This window comes from Populus euphratica, unplaced genomic scaffold (genome assembly GCF_000495115.2).
Source record: "Populus euphratica unplaced genomic scaffold, PopEup_1.0 scaffold724.1, whole genome shotgun sequence".
Classification (NCBI taxonomy): Eukaryota; Viridiplantae; Streptophyta; class Magnoliopsida; order Malpighiales; family Salicaceae; genus Populus; species Populus euphratica.
In genome coordinates this window covers 60,186-82,800 of record NW_011500586.1, presented here as the reverse complement: position 1 = coordinate 82,800, position 22,615 = coordinate 60,186, and the positions used below count along the sequence as shown (strand labels likewise).

At 31.3% G+C, this 22,615-nt stretch overlaps 1 protein-coding gene across 3 annotated transcripts; it reads left to right on the top strand.

Annotated features, from left to right (window-relative positions):
* Positions 1–15,746: 15,746 nt before the first annotated feature.
* Positions 15,747–22,068, top strand: LOC105115519 (uncharacterized). Of its 3 annotated transcripts, none has more exons than XM_011012426.1 (7): positions 15,747–16,300; positions 16,553–19,435; positions 19,623–19,676; positions 19,952–20,308; positions 20,931–21,015; positions 21,094–21,282; positions 21,517–22,068. In XM_011012426.1, the coding sequence occupies exons 1-4, from the start codon at positions 15,863–15,865 to the stop codon at positions 20,207–20,209; spliced, it is 3,633 nt and encodes a 1,210-aa protein (XP_011010728.1). In that variant the 5' UTR covers positions 15,747–15,862; the 3' UTR covers positions 20,210–20,308; positions 20,931–21,015; positions 21,094–21,282; positions 21,517–22,068. The 3 variants fall into 3 exon arrangements, with proteins under 3 accessions (XP_011010728.1, XP_011010729.1, XP_011010730.1); XM_011012428.1 differs by having other exon boundaries at positions 16,209–16,300; positions 16,545–19,435; XM_011012427.1 differs by lacking the exon at positions 20,931–21,015.
* The last annotated feature ends 547 nt before the right edge of the window (positions 22,069–22,615 follow it).

Below are 22,615 nucleotides of genomic sequence, written 5' to 3'. Positions count from 1 at the left end.
TATCAAACATTAAAGTCCATATTGAGTTTACACTATACTTATTCTTACACCATTAGTGTAACCTTTTCACCTTGACATAATAAACTTAGCTAAACATAATAAAAGAAAGAAAAATAAAGAAACAAAACAAGAACATAAACAAGATAAAAGTTAACTAAGTAAAGGAAAGGAAATGAAAGGCATAAACTTGATATTAATGAAAGCAAAGCATAAACATTACAAAAAATACAAAGAAAGAAAGCAAGAGCATGATCTTGATCTAGAGACCAAGATGCCTAAATGCATGGCAAATGCCTCCTTTTATTGGCCAAAATTGGGAACTATTGATTTGATGACTAATTGATGAGTGGGTGGCCAACTCTTGACTTGGGGACAATCCTTATCTTCTCTTGTTTGCCCAAAACGTCATTGATAACGTCAAAATTGGAGCCACTTGAAAACATGAAAGTTGTAGACAATTGTCTCAGCTTTCTTGTGTAAAACATTCAGCTCATTTGGACTTCTATAACTCTAGATATGGCCAAAATACTAAACAGTGCTCGGGCTGGAGGATAGATTCAGGCTTCTTTGTTGTTGCAATAATTTGGACTTGAAAATGGCCTTTTTAGATCTTGGGCTCCATATGAAATTGTAGGCCTTTGTCTTACCTTTCCATCCATATAAAGTAGACCTAAATCGGAGATCTATAGCTCCAGATATGACCCAATTACCGAACAGTGTTCCGGTTTGGATTGCACCCACATCTCTTTTCTAATTTTGGTCATCTCTTTGCACATCTCTTTTCTATGTTTGGCCATCTCTTTATCCTTGCAATTTAAGTTCTTCAAGTCATCAATCAATCCTTTCATTTATGTGATAGGCCTGCATTTAAAATGAACATTTACCATAAATTAAAGGTATCTTATGTTATTAGATATATTATTATAAAACATGTTTTGGTTAAGGAGTTATTGATACTTCAAGTGCAAAATGATGATATAAAACCATGATAAAAATGCACTTTTAAGTACTAATCAGTGACATACTTAATTATGTTTTATAAGTAATTCGATAAGCCTAAAGTGCATCATTAAGTCTTAAAGACCAATCTTTTCTATTAGGGTTCATTGTTTTCTCCAAAATGTATTTGATTTCCTTATTAGCAAGCTCTACATGTCCACTTGCTTGAGGGTGATAAGGGGTGACAACTTTGTGTATGATTTTATATTTCTTCATTAAAGACTCAAACGGTTTGTTGCAGAAATGCGTTCCACCATCACTTATCATGGCACGAGGGATTCCAAATTGACTCAAAATATTTTCTTTCAAAAACTTTATCACTGTTTTGTAATCATTGTTTCGACTTGGAATTGCCTCTATCCATTTTAAAACATAATCTACTGCGACTAATATGTACAAGAAACCAAATGATAGAGGAAATGAACCCATGAAATCTATAGCCCAACACTCAAAGATCTTGATGACAAGAATAGGATTTAAAAGCATTATGTAACGTTTGGAAATAGATCCCAACTTTTGACAACTTTCACAAGACTGGCAGAATGCATGTAAGTCCTTGAACATGGTGGGCCAGTAAAATCCACTTTCTAAGATTTTTGCAGTTGTCTTTCTTGATGAGAAATGACCCCCACAAGTCTCAGAATGACAAAATTTAATGACACTACTTACCTCATTGCTGGGAATGCATCTTTGAAATATTTGATCAGGACAATATTTGAATAAATATGGGTCATCCCAATAAAAGTTTTTCACTTCGTTGAAGAACTTTCTTTTATCTTGGGTACTCCAATAAGCTGGCAATTGTCCCGAAACAAGAAAATTAACAATATTAGCAAACCAAGGCATTATAGTGACAGAAAGTACAGATTCATCTAGAAAGTAGTTATCAATTGGTGTGATGTTAGTTTTTGAATTTATTGTCAATCTTGATAAATGATCTGCGACAACATTTTCGATGCCTTTTTTATCTTTGATTGTGATATCAAATTCTTGAAGTAACAAAATCCACCGCACCAATCTAGCCTTAGAATCTTTCTTAGAAAAAAAGATATTTCAATGTTGTATGATCACTAAAAACAACAAGTGAGCCAATCAGATAAGACCTAAATTTTTCACATGCAAATACTACTGCAAATAATTCTTTTTCAGTGGTAGTGTAATTTATTTGAGCACTATTTAAAGTTTTACTTGCATAGTAAATCACATAAGGTTTCTTATCTTTTCTTTGTCCCAAAACAGCACCTACGGCATAATCACTAGCGTCACATATTATTTCAAAAGGTAATGACCAATCAAGAGGATGAATGATAGGAGCATAAGTAAGCAAGTTTTTAAGTTTAACAAAGGCTTCTTCACAATGTTCAGTCAATTCAAAAATATTATCCTTTGTTAGAAGGTTACTTAAAGGCTTAGATATGACACTAAAATCTTAGATGAACCTTCTATAAAAACCAGCATATCTTAAGAATGATTTAACATCTTAAATAGATTTTGATGTTGGCAAGTTAGCAATTAACTCGATTTTAGATTTGTGAACCTCAATTCCTTTTGATGAAACAATGTGACCAAGTACAATGCCGTTTGTTACCATAAAATGAATTTTTTTCCAATTCAGTACAAGATTTTTCTCTTCATACCTGCTCAAAACCTTTTCTAAGTTAGTCAAATAATCATCAAATGAATCGCCAAAATCAGAAAAATCATTCATAGAAATCTCAAGAAAATGTTCAACCATATCAATAAATATACTGAGCATGTATCTTTGAAACGTAGCTGGTGAATTACATAATTCAAAAGGCATCCTTCGATATGTATAAGTACCAAATGGACATGTGAAAGTAGTCTTCTCTTGATCTTCCAATGCAATTTCAATTTGATTGTAACCTAAATAGCCATCTAGGAAGCAATAAAATTCATGACCTGCAACTCTTTCTAAGATTTGATCTATGAAAGGTAAAGAAAAATGATCTTTTATAGTCATTAAATTAAGTTTCTTATAGTCAATGCACATGCGACAACCAGTAACACTCCTAGTGGGAATTAACTCATTGTTCTCATTCATTATCACAGTGACTCTAGACTTCATGGGTACAACTTGGGTAGGACTTACCCATTTGCTGTTACAAATAGGATAAATAATTTCATTATCTAGAAGCTTAATGACTTCAGTTTTCACTACTTCTTTCATATTAGGATTGAGCCTTCGGTGCATTTCCCTAAAGGGTTTAGCATTTTCCTCCAAATAAATTATGCATGTACAAATCAAAGGACTAATTCATTTTATATCAATTATAGTCCATCCTAATGCATTTTTGTGCATTTTCAGAGTTTGTAATAACTTACCTTATTGATGCGCATTAAGTTTGGAACCGGAAAAGTTTTATTTTCTCCTAAAAATAAGTATTTGAGATTGAATGTCAACGACTTTAAATTAGGTTTGGGTGGTTGAACACTTGAAGGTATAGACTTAATTGATCGTGGTAGCAATTCCTCAATTTAAGGTCTCCAATTACTTGCCTTTGATTCTTCCTGAAAATAAATCATTTGTAAATTGTCAGATTCATCAATCTCAATTTTGCCGGAAGTGGTTTGAAATTAATCATAAATTAATTTTTCAATAAAGTTCACTTCCTATAAATCATTATCATCTCCAAGTTGCTTGTAAATGTTAAAAATATTCATCTCCAATGTCATGTTTCTAAATGATAGCTTTATCAGTCCATTCCTATAATTAATTAATGTATTAAAAGTTGCAAGAAACAAACGTTTTAAAATAACAGGAAATGAATTACATGCTTTAACAAGTTGTGTCTCCAAGACAATAAAATCCACAAGATAAATAGATTTATCAACTTGTACTAACAAATCTTTAATTATTTCTCTAGGTACTTTTATAGATTTATCGGCAAGTAAAAGAGTTACAGAAGTTGGTTTTAACTCACCTAGATTGAGACTTTGAAAAACTGAATATGGAAGTAAATTCACATTGACTTCAAGATCAAGTAAGGCTCTTTTAATTTTATATTCTATAATAAAGCAAGAAATTATAGGACAACCAGGGTCTTTATATTTCAAAGCATTATTGTTTTGACAAATGACACTTACTTGTTTGGTTAAAAAGGCTTTCTTTTTCACATTCAGTTTCCTCTTCATAGTGCATAGATCTTTCAAAAATTTAGCATAGAAAGGAACCAGTTTGATAGCATCCAGCAAATGTATATTGATTCTTACCTGTTTGAAAGTTTTAAAGATTTCAGAGTTGTGATTGACTTTTTTTTGTTTGGTCATAGTATGAGGAAATAGAAGTGCTGGCGAGGAATCAGTCTTTTTTTTACAAATTTCAGATTTAACCCCTTCCCTACCCTCAGAGATTGACTCATCATCTTTCTCACAAGGTTTAAGAGAGGGTTTTTCAATTACCTTACCACTGCGAAAAGTAGTGACTGATTTGACTTGATCCATATGTTGGCTTCCAGAACTACTTGCATTTGCATATTGTATTGCCCCTTGGGATTTTGTTGTAGTTGAGATGGAAACTTACCTTTCTCTTGGAAACTGAGAGCAGATGTCAATTTTGCAAGAGTATCTTTAAAATCTGTCATGTTTTGAGCAAGTTGAGTATTGATTGTCTCTTGCTTTTCAATGAATACATGCAATGTTTCCTCAAGATTTCTTCTAGGAGGTGGAGCATAAGGAGGTGCATATCCATGATAATTTTGAAAATTATGGTGTACTTGAAATGGTGGTTGTGAAGTTTGTACATTGTTATTATCACTATTCCAACTAAAATTTGGATGATTTCTCCAACTAGGGTTGTATGTTTGTGAGTATGGGTTATGGTTGGCCTTTTAAAAACTGTTTAAAACATGGGTTTGTTTATGGAGACATTTCTTAAAAGAAGGCAAGGTTGGACAGTTATTGGTTGAGTGTTCATTTACTTCATATATTTGACACACGATGTTTTCAATAGATTTTAATTGACCACTCTTTTTCAATTCTAGTGCCTCGACTTTTCTAGCTAAAGATGCAAACTTGGCTTGGAGGTGATGATCTTCCCTAAGGTTGTACATACCTCCACTAGACGTATGAGGTTGAGTTTTATTCGGTGTCTCATAAGTACCCGCGGTGTCCTAATTTTGAACATTTTCAACTAACAAGTCTAAGTGCTTCATTGTTTTATCAGGGTCTTTATCTTTAAAAGTTTCATTGCACATCAATTCAACCATTTGCCTATCTCTAAGTGTTAATCCTTCATAAAAATATGAAATCAATCTTCATGTTTCAAAACCATAATAAGGGCAAGTATTAAGCATGTCTCAATACCTATCCCAATATTGGTAAAATGTTTCTCCTTGTTTTTGAGTGAAAGTGGTGATTTATCTTTTAAAAGAGTTTGTTCTGTGAGATGGGAAAAACTTCTTTAAAAATTGCTATTGCATTTCATCCCAAGCACGAATGGATCCTGGTCTCAAATTTTATAGCCATGTTTTAGCTTTATTTTTTAATGAAAAAAAAAAAAAGCTTTAATCTGATGGTGTTCATGCTACAATTTGAGTCATTATACATGTTATAGACCTCCTTAAATTTCCTTCAATGCAATTATGGATTTTTCAAATATAAGCCATGAAAAAAAGGTAAAAGTTGAATAATACCTAGCTTGAAATTAAAATGAGATGTATCAGAAGGAAAAATTATGCATGATGATGCACATGTTCTTGTGGGATTCATGTGGTCTCTAAGTGTTCCAACACGGTTATTCTCATTATTCTCATTATAAAGTGATTGATTATCTTCTTCGGCTATATTTTCTAAAAATGATAAGAATACCCTACAAAGTCTACCACTTAATGTATGTAACCACACTTTTATGCATGTGTAGAAATAGAATAAAAGAAAGAAGAAACAAGAGAAAAGAAACAAAATTATATACAAGAAAAATGAAAAGAGAAAATAAAATAAATACTATAATTTGTACAAGAACTTACCTCCCTAGCGACAACACCAAAAACTTGACATGACTAAAAGATTGATGTCTTCTTCCAAGTGCAGGAATGTTGAAGTAATAAATAATCTAGCAAGACCGGAGTCGAACCATAGGGAGGTTAATTATATAAATTATAGATAACAATAATATAATAGCAACAATAATAGTAGTAATAATTACAATAATAATAAAAATAGTAATAATAGTAGTACTTATTATTATTATAAAGAAGAAGAAGAAGAAGAAGAAGAAGAAGAAAAAATCGATGAGAACTTTGAGATGGAAGATTAACGTAAGGATTAAATAATGATAACAATAAATATCAAGGTTAGAGGAAAATGTCAAGGTTAGAGGTTCCACTAATGGTATGTCAAACAAGTATAGTATAAACTCTTATTATTCAATTGGAAACCACACACAAAGGAGGTTCCTATCAGATTATATATTGTTAACATGATTACATTAGTCATCTTATTCAATTAATGCTAATACTTGTAAATCTCGTCAAGCATTCATGATTATAACTTATGTTAACAACAAATCAAGTTCCTTTCATAGCTCAGGTGTCGGTTATACCATACAGTATGGGCTATGAAAGTGTCAAGTATTTGTTGTACCAAGTGTTATACAACATAAATCTAGATTAGTCATTTAACGAACAAAGTATTAAAGAGTGAACAAGATAACAAATATAGAACATGTTAGTATCAAACATTAAAGTCCATATTGAGTTTACATTATACTTAATCTTACATCATTAGTGTAACCTTTTCATCTTGACATAATAAACTTAGCTAAACATAATGAAAGAAAGAAAAATAAATAAACAAAATAAGAACATAAATAAGATAAAAGTTAATTAAGTAAAGGAAAGGAAATGAAAGGCATAAACTTGATATTAACGAAAGTAAAACATAAGCAATACAAAAAAAAATACAAAAAGAGAAAGTAAGAGCATGATCTTGATCTGGAAATCAAGATGTCTAAATGCATAGCAAATGCCTTCTTTTATAGGTCAAAATTGAAAACTATTGATTTGATGACTAATTGATGAGTGGGTGGCCAACTCTTAACTTGGTGACAATCCTTATCTTCTCTTGTCTGCCCAAAACGTCATTGATAATGTCAAAATTGGAACCACTTGAAACATGAAAGTTATAGAAAATTATCTCATCTTTCTAGGGTAAAACATTGAGGTCATTTGGACTTCTAGAATTCCAGATATGGGCCAAATACTGAACAATGCTCGAGTTGAAGGGCAGATTTGGACTTTTTTGTTGTTGCTATAATTTAAACTTGAAAATGATCTTTTTAAATCTTGGGTGCCATATGAAAGTTGTAGACCTATGTCTTATCTTTTCATCTATATAAAGTAGACCTAAATCCGAGATCTACAGCTCTAGATATGACCCAATTACTAAACAGTGTTCTAGTTTGGATTGCACCAACATCTATTTTTTAAGTTTGACCATCTCTTTATCCTTTCAATTTCAGTTCTTAAATTCATCAATTAATCCTTTTATTTATGTGATAGATCTGCATTTAAAATGAACATTTACCACAAATTAAAGGTATCTTATATTATTAGATATGTTATTATAAAACATGTTTTAGTTAAGGAGTTATTGATACTTCAAGTGTAAAATGATGATAGAAAACCTTGATAAAATTACACTTTTAAGTACTAATCATCCTGTCAATGGGTAAACACGTCAAACATGTAAATCGTGTAAACCGGGTTAGTATGTCAAACCTATGAACTGGGTTATAGACTCTAGAGGGATTATATTTAAAAAACAACTATTTTTTATTTAATTATTTGATAACAAAAATAAATGATTGTGAAATCACACACCAACCTAATACCAAGATATTTTTTTAGATAGCGATAATCTTATAAAAGATGGAACAAAACTAATTATGAAACTGAATTCTCAATTAACCCAGTTTGCTATCTAATTTTTACCTTATGTTTTGAAAGATTTTTTTTAAAAAAATCAAAAATAGCTAAAAACAATAAAAACCCAAAAAAATATATTCTTGATGTCTTTGCGTCACTTACAACTTTTTTTGTTCTTAGCGTTCGATTGTTAACACACCCTTTTCAACATTAATTTTATTTTTAAAAAAATCAAAATATAAAAAAAATCAAAATTTATAAAAGAATCAAATATGAAGAATAAAAAAAATTAAGGTATTAAAGATCAAATTGTTTTTAAATTACTTGAAAACTAAATAATTAAAAATAATAAACTTTTCTATCTATAAATAAATGTATAACCAAAAAATAGTAGTCACAAAAATAAATTATTCCCACGTACTTTCCCTGCGCCCACACAACTCAAAGAAAAAAAAACCCTAAACCTATTATCCCTAAGCAACTGCCAACCCCTAGGAAAAAAAACAAAAAAGGCAGACCTATTGCCCCCTCAACGAAGCCTCACTCTCATTTTCTCTTCCTCATCGCTGGCTACCATACACTCTATCTCTCTTAACTGCCTCATTATCTCCTCCCTTTCACTGTCAATATGGCCTTACTTGCCACAACGCCAGTTATAATGGTTTCTGTTAGTGGCCACAACACCAAGAGCCTTTCTCTCCCCTTATTCACTCTCCTACGCAGCCGCCACCCATGATTGGCTTTGGTCCCTCACCATCACGAGAAGACCCAGTTACTCACAAACCATCTTTACCATCTCTTTCCTCCAGCCATCGGGTCTTTTTCTCTCCCGTGATCGATTGACAGTTCAACCTCTGTAACCCTGACCAGCCTCTCCTTTTCCAAAACAAAAGAAAACCATCAATCTCTCTTTCACCCGAAACCCACATAAACAAAATTGAAGCCTTCACCCATTTCTCCTTCGTTGTCTAAGGTCAGCACCCACGGACCCAACAGTCGATTCCTTCACCATTAGCCACAACAAAATTAAGAAGCTAACTAGATTAACTCCTTAAATTCGAAATTACTGTTATAAAAATTTGATAATTAAATAAAATAAAATAATTAATAAATTTATTTAAAATTAATTGAATTAACCCGCGTTAAACCAAGTTAATTCATCAAGCCTGAGATATATGTAATGAAAGTATGATAATTAAATATAAAGAAATTTAATATTAACAAACTAAATTAAATAAAAAAAATTAATTAAAAAGAAAAAAAATTCAAGTTAACTTGTCAAATTAAACTAACCCATCAAATTCAGAATAAAAAAAATTCATTAAAAAAATATAAAAAAATTAAAAAACAAACAATTTAACCTTTCATTTAATTTTTAGTATATATTATAATATAATATAATAATATAATATAATATATTAAAAATAGGAATGCATTATAATATAATATAATAATTATAATAATGTAATATATTAAAAATGAAAAAGTGAAAGGCATGGGAAGCTATAGTAGTTTTCCCACGTTATTTAATATATTGTTAATAGTTAATATTTTAATATAAATATTGTATTTATAAGTAAGGTTAATATTTAAATATTAGAAGTTAACTAAAAAATTATTATAAATATTTATTAATTTTAATTGTAAATATATTTTATCACAATACACTAGTTATGAAAAACTCATTTATCTTCTAGGATATATAAACTTTGTCAAGACATTTATATTAATTTATTTTATGAGAATTTGTTTGAGCACATGATCTCATAATAGAATTATAATAAAATTTTAAATGTCTGGTTTGTTCACACAAATAAATCTTCATCTTAAACCATAAATATACTATTGGTTAAGAACTTTTCAAAAAATTTAACTCATATAATATAGCTCATCTTTAAACACCTGGTTTATTTACACAAATAAATCTTCATTTTAAGTGTTAGATACACTACAGATTAAGAACCTTTTAAAATCTTTAAATTATATTCAAAATCATACGATACAACTTGCTTCAGATAAAATGTGTTAAGAATAGTAATATCTTCTCTACCCATAATAAGTCCCTTACCTTTAGAATCTCTAATAAAATCAGTGTACTCAAGTTTTCTAAAGATTTTAAACCAAACACTAGGTGATGGCTCATGTGATCTTTTGACACCTCGTGTCCACCAGCAACACTTAGTATTTAAGGATGGAATAAAATAACTAATTAAAAAATTAAACTTGTCAGACTCTACTAGTCTATTTAGAAATGTGGTTGTGGTTGTGGTTGATTTTTAAAATATTTTTTTTACTAAGAAATATATCAAAATAATATTTTTTTTAAAATTATTTTTAATATCAGCGAATCAAAATAATTTAAAAACACCAAAAAATATTAATTTTGAAGCAAAGGTAAAAATTTTAAAAATTAAATTTTTTTCAAAAACATTTTTAAAACACAAAAACAAATAGGGTACAAACCTGTGAATAGTTCCATGGATTTTATAAAGTTTAATAGCATGACTTTTCTCTAAAACTATTTTTATTTTAAGTATATGAGAAAAAATAGATAATTAAAAAGTCTAGTTTAATTATAAAAAAAAAGACATCCCAGCAAACTTGTAAACCAGGGCAACTCAGGTTACACTGTCAAACATGCAAATTATACTAACCTTATAGAAATGTAAAATAAAAAAATTAGAAAAATTAAAAAAATAAAATATTACAAATTACTAAATCTCATTTATAGTGCAATGTATATGAATGAATAGTAGTTTTTTCATACCCTTTATTTTTTATTACTTTATAAAGTTTAATAATATGTTTTTTCTTCAAAACTATTTTTTTAAGTACATGATAAAAAAATAAATTATAAAAAAATTAAAGTAAATTTTAAAAATCTTATTAAATTTATGAATCAAAATAACTATAGTAATCTAAGTTATTTTAGTAAATCTACAAACCATATTAATTTTATAAAAAATAAAAAGATTAATAAAAAATTTAAAACAAAAAAAATCGAGGGAAAAAAATAATAAATGAGACGCTATAACAATTTATTTTTTAAAAAAAAAATTACAGTGTTTTTCACTTGTTTTAGTTTATATTAATTAATTTTTAAAAAGAAGAAAAGAAGAATATAACGGCATACTGAGGTTTTATGAGGTGATTTTTTAATAAATATTATAGCCTGGGCCTATCTCTTAAAAAAAAAAAAACAGTGGAAAGTTTCCCTCGTACAAAATGGGTCCCATAAGCCACGTGTTTTTAGATCAAATAATAGAGGTATGCAGAAATTATTATTTTTTTACAAAATTAAAAACATTGAGTTTATTATTTACATTTCATGTAAGATTAGGAGTCTATCCTTCTTATTTTTAGTATTTTTAAGATTTGTTTATGAATGTTAACTTGATTATTTTTTAAAATATTTTTTATTTTAAAATATATTAAAATAATAATTTTTTATTTTAAAAAAATTATTTTTAAGATTATTCTATTAAATACTCTCTCAATCTTTCCAACAATAACATCTGGAAATATATATATGGTAGCCGGGTTTTAGTTCAGTAGAGAGTGGTGCTTTTCTAAATGGAGGCTAGTCATTTCCCCTTGAAAAAGACTCCTTTGTTTTTCTAATATTAAAACAGCTTCAATTTGGATAGATACCTAATCAAGATCAAAATCAGAATTGAATTAAGACTATTTGCTCGTTCAAGAGTTCTGGACACATTTTAACATAAAAAATCTTATTTTATCTCTTGAACAACGAGTTTTTTCTTGATGTTAGTAGGGTTTATCAAAAGAAATATTTTTAATAGAAAATAACCAAGGGTTGACTATAAAAAAATCTTGATGAATTCGTATTATTCTTTATATTTTAATTATGATTTTTTATTAACCAGTTTTTTGGGAAATATTTAGAGTTTTAATAGTCAAGATAAAGTTTAACAATCAAAAGAATTGATATATATTTTGTATTGTGATGTAAAAAAATAATAAATTGTTTATATATATAGAGAGTAGAAGTTTTTTTTTAATTTTTTCATGTTGAATTTCTTATTATAAGACATTAAATTTGGTATTTATTAATAAACTCCACTTTATACATATACTTATTCTTTAAATTTAAGATTATTTTTATCGAATAAATTGCTTTGACATAAAGCTTGTGTTTCTATATATAATCATCAATAATTTTCATAGTTATTAATATATTAAATACTTATGAATTTTTTAAAATAAATTAATTGTTTCACAATTCAGAATTTTAAAAACGATGACCGTCTTTCTTTTCATAAACACCACTTTATACATTTGCTAATTCTTAAAATTTAAGATTATTTTTATAGAATAAATTGCTTTGACATAAAGTAAGTTATATAATGATAAATAATGTTCAGAGATATTAATATATTAAATATCTATGATTTTTTTTTATTTTTTTAATAAATTAATTATTTCACAATTTAAAACTTTAAAAATGATGACCGCCTCCCTTTTCATGTCAAGCTCTTGAGAATAAAAATAAAAGGCACTTAATATTTTTTTTAAAAAATGTTTAGGAAACAAGGAAATCTAAAAAATGCTCAGTCATTAATTTTTTTTAATAATTTGTTATAAATTATTTCTCAGAAAAAATCACATTTTTAACATTTAATAAATTAAAAAACTCCTATCTATTCTCCCTTTTTACAACCTTATATTTAATATTACGGTTGATCAAATTAGAGAGCTTTGGATTGTATTTGAAATTTATTTTAAAAAAGAGAGTTTATATTTATTTAAAAGTTAAAGCTCCTAATTCACCCATATTAGGTTTATAAGATCTGAATCCTAAGAAGACTTTCACAATCTAATTTCTCATAAATGTACCATTTTCGATGAGTTTTGTCATCCTATATTTATAATTGATATTAAAAAAATAATTGTAAGAGAAGTTGAAAAGAATACGCTTCTTTTATAACCAGCTTTTAACTAGTTTTATGAAATAACATGATAATTTAGTGACCACTAATTGAGACCCCATCGAAGGTTAAAACAAGAGAATATATGTGCGCTGTTAATTTTTAAGAAAATTGTCAAAACTCCAGTGGGGGTGCCCGCAGTCAGCAAAGGATTTCCCCAGAGGGGCCCAGGAGAAAGAAAGAGTACGTGCACAGACAGACTCGTTAACATACGACATTAGTTCAGTTCAAAGTGGAGTGAGCATCAAATTCAAATCAAAGGAGACGGACGACGGACGACACCTTCCTTCTTCAGACCGTGTCTCTGATGAAGCAATCCAAACCGACAAGCGGAGTGTCCTGGCCTGTGCATTGTCATGCAAAGTCATGTTTTTTCTTTATTTGAATTTAATGTTAAACATAAGTTAACTTATTATTAAATCTATCGCATATATTATAAAGTCAATTATGTTTAATAATTATAGCTTTTAAAATAATATTTTTTTATCTTTTTATACAATGACATAAATAGATATATCAAAAAAATAATTAATTAAAAATAAAAAAAATCATGAAGGGTTATGAAAAAACATATTATGATTCTATTAAAGAATAAAGTAAAATTTAAATTATGTTTTATTAAATAATATCTAAAATACATTTTTAATTATTTTATTTAAATGAATTTTAATTAAAATATTTAAGACCTGATTTGAATTAAAAAATATAATTAAAAACAACATTATTTCACCTTTTTCTTTTAAATATTAAGACAATTATATCTTGGATCAAAACTTGTTGTTTAAGTTATGAATTTGTTAATGTTTAATAATTGTTTTTAAATCTATGTTTTATTTAATTTAACTAAAAATAGACATTCTTGAGAAAACACTCAAATAAAATTAAAGATAAAAATAAAAACAAGTAATTTTATTAAATTTACTTTTAAATCAAAAGGGAAAGAAATTAAAGGCCGAAAAGAAGCCAGGCTCTTGGTTCTTGGTGAGCCAAACCATCTAACCTATAAAATGAATAAGCCATACGTGTGGGCTCGCAAGCGGTTTCTTGGCTGAAAATGTGTTTTTCTCCTCTTTTTTTTTTTAATAACCATACAACATGTTATTAGTTGAAAAACTAGGTTGGTTTTTTTATTTAAAAAAATTATTTTCAATCTATTTTTATCTAAAAATTATCTTATAAATACCATCATCATCTTAAAAAAAAAATCTTTCAACTTAAAATACCTTTAAAATGAGACAAAACAACACAAAATTAAATTAAAAAAACACTTATCATTTGAATATACTTTTTATCGTAAAATAAAAAATTTAAATAAAATTTTTAATCAAATAAAACTTATTTATATAAAAAATAACTTGTTTAATTATGCTGATAATATTTTTTTATTTAAAAAAATTATTTTCAATCTATTTTTATCTAAAAATTATCTTATAAATACCATCATCATCTTAAAAAAAATAAAATCTTTCAACTTAAAATACCTTTAAAATGAGACAAAACAACACAAAATTAAATTAAAAAAACACTTATCATTTGAATATACTTTTTATCGTAAAATAAAAAATTTAATCAAATAAAACTTGTTTATATAAAAAATAACTTGTTTAATTATCATAATTTCATCCACCATTAAAAATCTCTCTTTTATTTTTTAAATTATATGCTTATAATAAATAAAATATAATTTTAGATCAAAACTAAAACTTTAAAACCAAAAACTCTGATACGAGAAGAAAAACAATTATAAAGGTGTGTGTATATATATATATATAAAAGTGATTTGAACAGTGTAAAAAGAAACCTTCTGTCTATATATAATGTTTAATTGGTTCTGTATTTTTAATATTTTTTAATTAATATTTTTTTAAAAAAAAATTAAGTAATGTTTTTGCAACACTTCAAGAACCAAATAAAAAGCTAGTAAACAAACCATCTAGGTAGTGGTCAAGTGGTAAAGACTTGGGACTAAGGGGGTTTCTCCCTCTGTGGTCTCAGGTTCGAGTCCTTCGTTACTTATATGATGACCAAAAAAACCTTCTGTCTATATATAATGTTTAATTGGTTCTGTATTTTTAATATTTTTTAACTAATATTTTTTTTTAAAAAAAATAAGTAATGTTTTTGCAACACCTCAGGAACCAAATAAAAAGCTAAATAAACCATCTATGTAGTGGCCAAATGGTAAAGACTTAGGACTAAGTAAAAATAAAATAAAATTTAGAAAATTTAAAAAAAACGAGTGTCATTGATTATTGACTTTTCAGGATCCACCGTGATTTTTGTAAGAGATTTATTTTTTAAATAATCTTAATGATAATTCTTAGGACCCGTGGGATTAGTCGTGGTGCGCGCAAGCTGGCCCGGACACCCACGTTAATTTAAAAAAAAAAAGCTAGTAAACATAATTTTTAAGATAAAATATAAAGAAATTGGTGATGGAAATAAAAAAAAAGTTTAGAAAAAAAAAAACGAGTGTTATTGATTATTGACTTTTCAGGGATTCACCGTGATTTTTGTAAGAGATTTGTTTTTTAAATAATCTTAATGATAATTCTTAAATCACAATAATTTTAACTAAGATAAATTATGTGAATATTTAATAATTATGTTAATTGAAACCAAATGAACGTATAAGGAAAGACTTGAAGATATAATAAAGATTGTCCTTATTTTGAGAAATTGTAGGTTGCAAATGTTCCACTCAACCATTTCTGAAAGGTACTTGCATCGCAAAACCTCAACAAATAGAGATTGGCAAAATAAATTAAACAAAAATACAGAAATAAATTTATGTTTAATTATTATCTTATAATAATAAAATAGATATAAAAAGATAAAAAAATATATAATTCGAGATTGAAAACAGAAATGTAAAAATAAAAATAAAATAAATCTATAATAGTTTTTCTTAAGAAGACAGCATGCATATGATACCGTCACAATTTCAAAGAGGCGAAGACACTCCGATGAACCTCCAAACTCAATGACATCCTGTCTCGTGAACTCACCCCCTTTCCCTTCTCTTTCTCCATGGACTCTCGCAACCCGAACCCACCTTGCATGCGGGTCCTGACCCGACCCCCCACACCTGCACCTGCACCTGGACCCACACCCACTTCCTCTCCAGATCCCCTACCATCATCCCAGTCGCATCCTCGCTCCCTGGAAGGTGTAGTAGTGGTTGGGTTCCTTTCCCGGAGCCCCGACCACTCGACACACCTTATCAATCGGATCCTTGACTACAACGCATTCGGGTCGGGTAATCTCGACAAAACATTGTTTGTTGATAAAGAGGAAGTTAAGGATTGGTTTAAGAAGAGGAAAATCAGTTATTACCATGAAGAAGAGAAAGGGCTCTTGTTCTTGCAGTTTTACTCGATCCGCTGCCCCATTATTCATGGGTTCTCGAATTCGGGTTTGGAAGAGCTGGAGTTTGAAGAACTTCAGGGTTTGCTCTTCATGTTCTCTGTAAGTCGTTTTCATGAACTTTGGGTTTGCTTTAAATTTCCAAGCTTAATTTTCTTTTATGTAATTCTTTTTAATGGGCTTTTTTTTTTTTGTTAATTCTGTTATTTTTTTAGTTAAATTTGCATTATATTTAGATGGTCTTATAGCATTGTGATAATAAAGAAAATCTATAATTAGGTTGGTGCTTATGGTTTGTGAGCTTGGATGGTATGCGTGTGATTTATCTAATAAATATTTCAATTAGCAATGCAGGTTTGCCATGTGATGCTATATATACAGGAGGGTTCGCGTTTTGACACTCATGTTTTGCAAAAGTTTAGGGTTTTACAAGCATCTAAGCATGCACTAACTCCATATGTGAGATCGAGAACTATCCCGCCACTGTCATCTAGGCCTCATTCTTCGTTGTCTTCATCTAGGCTGGCTTCTTCGACTGGTTCTTCTCCGGTTAGAAGTGGTAGTTTCACGAGTCGCAATTCTTCGGCTGTTTCTGTTATGTCTGGTTTAGGTTCCTATGTGTCGTTGTTTCCGGGATATTGTACTCCAGTGATGCTCTTTGTATTTGTCGATGATTTCTTGGATGTGCTGAATTCTGGTTCTAGTGTGGAGGAGTCAACTGATAGTACCTCATTTAATCAATCTTCTGGTTTGAGTAGTGTGGCTAGGTCAAATGCACCTGCAAAAGGTTCTGGTTCAGTTGTTGTGCTAGCACGCCCTGTAAGTAAATCAGAAGGTGGTTTCAGGAAGAAACTGCAGTCATCTCTTGAAGCACAGATTCGTTTTCTGATAAAGAAATGCCGAACACTATCAGGTTCTGAAAGTGGTCATACTGGTTCGAGAAGTGGGGCTGTTTCAAGTTCTGCACCCTTGTTTTCACTTGACGCATCAAGATCTGTTGTGTTGCTTGACAGGTCTGCTAATCTGAGGGGTGAATCCTTGGAGTTTGCTACTGATCTTGTGGAAGATATTTTGAATGGAAAAGCAACCTCAGATTCTCTTTTGCATGAAAGGCATAGTCAGAATGCAAACAAAGAGGACATTTTATCCATAAAGGAGTTCATTTACAGGCAGTCTGATATTTTGAGAGGAAAAGGGGGGTTGGTTACTGGCACAAACAGTGGCTCTGCAGCTGGTGTTGGCATGGTTGCAGTTGCTGCAGCTGCAGCTGCAGCTTCAGCTTCAGCTGGGTCTGGAAAGACATTGTCTACTCCTGAACTTCCAAGTTTGGAAATATGGTTATCATCTAGTCAACTTATTCTAAGTGGAATTCTTTCTGCAAAACGCAGCTGTATTGATGAAACTGAAGTTGTTAAAAGGAAACCTCTTCAACGAAACACTGGTTCAGCTCAAGTTGAAGGAACTTCAAGGATTATGGATCCTCTAGATGTTGCAGTATATTTGCTGGAAAATAGCAGAGGACTTAACACAAAATTTTCGACTACTTGGTGTGAAAAAGCTCTTCCAACTGCAAAGAATGAGTATTTGAAGGATTTGCCTGCTTGTTATGCCACTGCACAGCATGAGGCCCATTTAGAAAAGGCATTGCATGCTTTCCTGTCCATGGTCAGGGGACCTGCAGTTCAACTGTTTGCTAAAAAGCTGGAGGATGAATGCACATCCATCTGGAAATCTGGGAGGCAGCTATGTGATGCTGTTAGTTTGACGGGGAAACCATGCATGCACCAGAGACACAATGTCGATACTGGTGAGCCGCATAATGATGCTGCAGCCAAGCCACATTCAAGTGGATACTTTTTCCTTCATGCTTGTGCCTGTGGTCGTTCACGTCAACTACTGTCTGACCCTTTTGATTTTGAATCAGCAAATGTATCCTCTAATTGCTTCACAGACTGTGACAAGCTCCTTCCTGCCATCCAATTACCTGAGGGCAGCAATATAGGACCGATTCAATCATCTTCATGGAGTTTGCTTCGTGTTGCGGGCACAAGGTACTATGAACCTTCCAAGGGCCTCCTGCAGAGTGGGTTCTCTTCTACACATAAATTTCTTTCAAAATGGACAATATTTCTAGAGAAACCGACAAACCTAAATGGTCTACCAGCTTCAAATTTGCTGCAAGGTTCTGTAATTAGGTCAAGTTCAGATCCCCAGGTTGAATTTAATGGTGACGTAGATAGAAAGAAAACTGTGTTTTACTCTGCAGATATGGAGACAGGGGTGGAAAATCAAAGAAAACTTTCAGTAAATAGCAAATTAGATGACAAAAAAATCAGTTTTGGTAGAAATATTCCAAATTTTACAATGAGAAAGCCTTTTTCTGAGGTTGTAGCTGGATCATCAGCTACAGATTCTGGATTTCCTCCCCTACAGCAGAGGAAACAGCACCCATCAATTTCTGAGAAAGGTTCCAGGAAAAACTGGGCGAGAGATAGGAGTGTAGAACAGGTTCATCCTAAAGTTGTTCAAGGATCTCACAAATATGAAGATATGTCACCTGTTCAAGAAACTTTAAATGGAATTGCTTCTAATGGTGGCCTAGACGGTGATCCTTTCCTACGAATAGGAAGCAATGTGGTCCCTGTGAATATTAATGGTGGTGAAGTAGTGAAATCTTCCAAGCATGCAATAGTTTATGTTGGTTTTGAGCATGAATGCCCCCATGGCCACCGATTCTTACTAAGTTTAGATCATCTCAATGAACTAGGACCTCTGTATTCTTTGCCTGAAGAATCTCGTGTACCTTCTGTGGAAACTTCAGACAATAGTCTGGTTGATCCTTCAAACTTGGGGAGAAACAGTGGCACTGGTAAAGGTCATCGAAGATCAAAGGACATGGCTGTTGCTACTGCAAATAAGTTGAAAAATGCAGATAAGTCAAAGGAGATGGGGGTCAATTGGAATCCATCTATTAATGGGCTGGTAAAGTTCTCTGGTTCAGGGAAGGAACAGAAACAGACTTCTCTCAACGTTCCAACACGCCCCAATTTTATGAAATGTCTTGAAGCGGAATTTCTTTCTATTAGCCTTGATGATGGTGGAAGTGCTTTCTCCATTTTGAATAGAAACTTACCAATCTATATGAATTGCCCTTACTGCCAACTCTCCAAGAACAAGAAGGATCCACCAAAGGTCAAGTTTGCTGGCACATTATCACAGTTGCAGAGGATTTTTCTGGTACACAATGATGCTAGCCTTTTCATGCATTTTCCTGATCTCTATGAACCTGAAAAATTATGTTGTTTAAGCGATGAAACACAGAAATACACCATATCCGCCAACATTTTTTTTTTGTTTTGTAATTGTCAAAGATATAATATTGTCTTCAATTATCAAAAACCTAATGTTTAGAATCTGCTTGCAGGTAACGCCTCCATTTCCAGTTGTGTTGGCCACATGCCCAGTTATACAATTTGCGGTAGGCCAGCCCTTATCTTTAGAGTACATACATCAACATTGTATTTATATGATTGTAGAAGTGCATCCTGTCACCTTCATGAACTGGAGTTCACCAGAGCTGTCTTGGAATATTATTGTGGTTTTCATTGTTTCTTTGCTTGCCGACTCCTTTTCTTTTATTGCAAATATTAAGCATTTATTATTAGTGTTGTTCTTTTTGTCATTTGAGTTCAGCAGAGCTTATAAATTCTTTTTAGTTTCGGAATTCATGTTTTAGCATTGTGTTGTTTGCAGCCATCGTGCCTCCCGCCATCAGTGTCGGACCGTGAGCAAAAGCTGCAGTTCAGCCTCGGATGTCAAGTAGTCCTACCACCAGAGAGTTTCCTTACTCTTAAACTCCCATTTGTGTATGGTGTACAACTAGTGGATGGAAATCCAGTTCCTCTTAATGCTTTTGAATGTCAACCAGAAATGACAGCCTGGATTGTGAGGGGCACAGCCCTGCAAGTTGTTTCCAAGGCAAGTAAACTCAGGGAGGGGCACCAGAAGTAGTCAGAATTTCTAAACCTTGTAATTTGGACATTGCATTGACCTATGGATTTTGTGAGTTCATGGAAGCAGATTTGATCGACCTACTTTACCTATACTCAGGTGCATGTTTAGCAATTTATACAGTTCTCAGATTTTTCTTGCTTATGTTTTAATTTTTGCTAATGATATTCACAACTTGTTTTTTATCCTTTTTATATTTTTTCTTTTCCTTTCTTGAACTTCTTTCCTATGTATCTGTATTGACGTAATAGATTTTTTCCTGAACTCCTCAATTTGACCTTATCTGATGTAAATTAAACCTCCATAACCTTGAAAAATATCTAAAGGCATTACCCAGTTATATTCTCACGGATTTGGGTCATGTCATCCTGGGAGGTAGAATTTATACATAGTCTTATGTGTTAGCTTTGGTTGCTTGAAATCTATCATCTTATTGCATGAACCTTGCACCCCTGTGATGGAAGACCAATATTCTTACCCACACAATGCGGTCCTAGCCCCTAGTTAACTGGAAAAAATGCCCCTAACTTGGGATTGACTTGGGAAATATATGATACAAACAGAGAGTTTAGAGTATAGATGATAAGGCCATTATTGGAGCTGAGCGACAGAAGATTTTTCTGTAGCTGCACCCATGTGGATGGGATTATGGCTTTCTTCAAAGAAGTTGAAACTCTGTGTCAAGTTAAACTAGAAACTTAACTGGGATATGCATTTGCAGTGCAAGGATTTGAATGACTTTTGATGCTGTATTTGGTGATTGGTGAGCTACAACCTGAAAGCTGAGGGCATTTAACCATTGCCATGTATTTTGCTTTATCCCCTCTCTACAACATTCCTTTTCATTTGTTTTTTATTCACCGAGATACTTTTTATTTATGCAGAACTTATAACTGAAGCTGGCCGGAGCTGTCAAGCAGTCAATTCATGCTGCTGTGTTACGCCGTGCGCACGCCAGTCTCCTATACCAGATGTTCACACACAACTAGATAAACATGCTTAGAATGATGTTCTGTTGTGCGACTTTAATTTGTTTGGTGTTTACTGCAATTGGTGCCTTGTTCATGACCCAGGTAACTCTCTATTGATTAGTACCCAGGAAACTAACAAATACTGATAAGGCTAGTGAAATATTAAATTTCTGTATGTGGCTCATGAAAGTCTTTCCTCCCCTGGGCTGAATTGGGTTCTCAAGTGTCCTTGTAAAATATTTAAATTGCTTTGACCAATCAATTAGGAAGTTGCCTTCTCCTTCACTAGCGTGCATTTATTTATTTAATTTTATCTCTTCTCCTTTGACTCTTCAGTTGGGAACTGTCTGCATTATTGTTGCAACATGGAGGCAAGGTTCCTGCTCATGTGGACACTGAGTTGGATTTCATTTTAAAATGCTAAAGGTTAAGTTGACAAAATTGAGAGGACAAACAAATATGTGAAAGAGATAGTAGAAAACAGCTGGTGGTTTTGCCATGCCAAAGATGAAAATACCAGGATGATGGCCTGATATTTACTAAGAAAAAATTGCTCTAGCAACTTGAGCACAAGCAATTATCCTGTTCTCGGCTTTGTTCTGTCATTTCATGTCCTCATTCATAGTGCCCTTGTGGAGAAAGGGATGCAAATGAAAATCCTGAGGTCCTGTTCGGACACGGTGTGAACCTAGGGAGTATCATTGGCCGAAGACTGGAGCCTGCTGTGTTACAGACTTGCAGCTGGATACTTCCTTTCTGGGTTCTTCTTTTATCTGCTGTGATATAAACTGATATGTCAAGGAAAAGCAGCTCCATTTTCTTCCAATTTTAAACTAATCATTTTGCTTGAAATGGAATAAAATTCACTGTGTATTTCTTTTTCACAACCATCTGCTGTTCGGTTGCTTGCATACTGAGATTTGTTTGCAGCGTGGAGGTTATCATCATCAGATCCATATGCATAATCATGCTTGCGTCCTACTATATGAACATTGAATGCAGCGAGCATGCTGTCCATCTTTCACTACTTCCTCTTCTATGGATACTCGTTTTCGTTTCTCGCAGTGTTGTGCTTTAACATCCATCAACTTCACTTGATTTATTATAAAGTTCATAAAAGTAATATTTTTTAAAGCTCAACACTTGCAAATTAGTACTTTTATGAGGAACCTCAACTGAATCTATTAATCCATCATCAATTACATCCAAAACTTATAAAATTATAGCAATTAGGTCCCAAAAACTTTCCTACAGGGCTAAATGTAGTTTTTTCTTTTTCGTTAATATTCATTAAGACTTTTTTATGTTAATTTTTCATCAAATCAATATCATTTTAGTGCGGAAAATATTAGCATTCATTAACTTTTCCGCCGTAACCTCTTCTAAATGAGACCATTCTACTGTATAAAACATGCAAATTAGAATGAAATCATTA

Bases quoted from the DNA above. Each gene is read 5' to 3' on its own strand.
- LOC105115519 (XM_011012427.1), top strand. From the start codon at position 15,863: ATGGACTCTCGCAACCCGAACCCACCTTGCATGCGGGTCCTGACCCGA. The intron at 16,301-16,552 runs GTAAGTCGTTTT...TTAGCAATGCAG, and splicing joins GTTTGCTCTTCATGTTCTCT to GTTTGCCATGTGATGCTATA. The intron at 19,677-19,951 runs GTAGGCCAGCCC...TGTTGTTTGCAG, and splicing joins GCCCAGTTATACAATTTGCG to CCATCGTGCCTCCCGCCATC.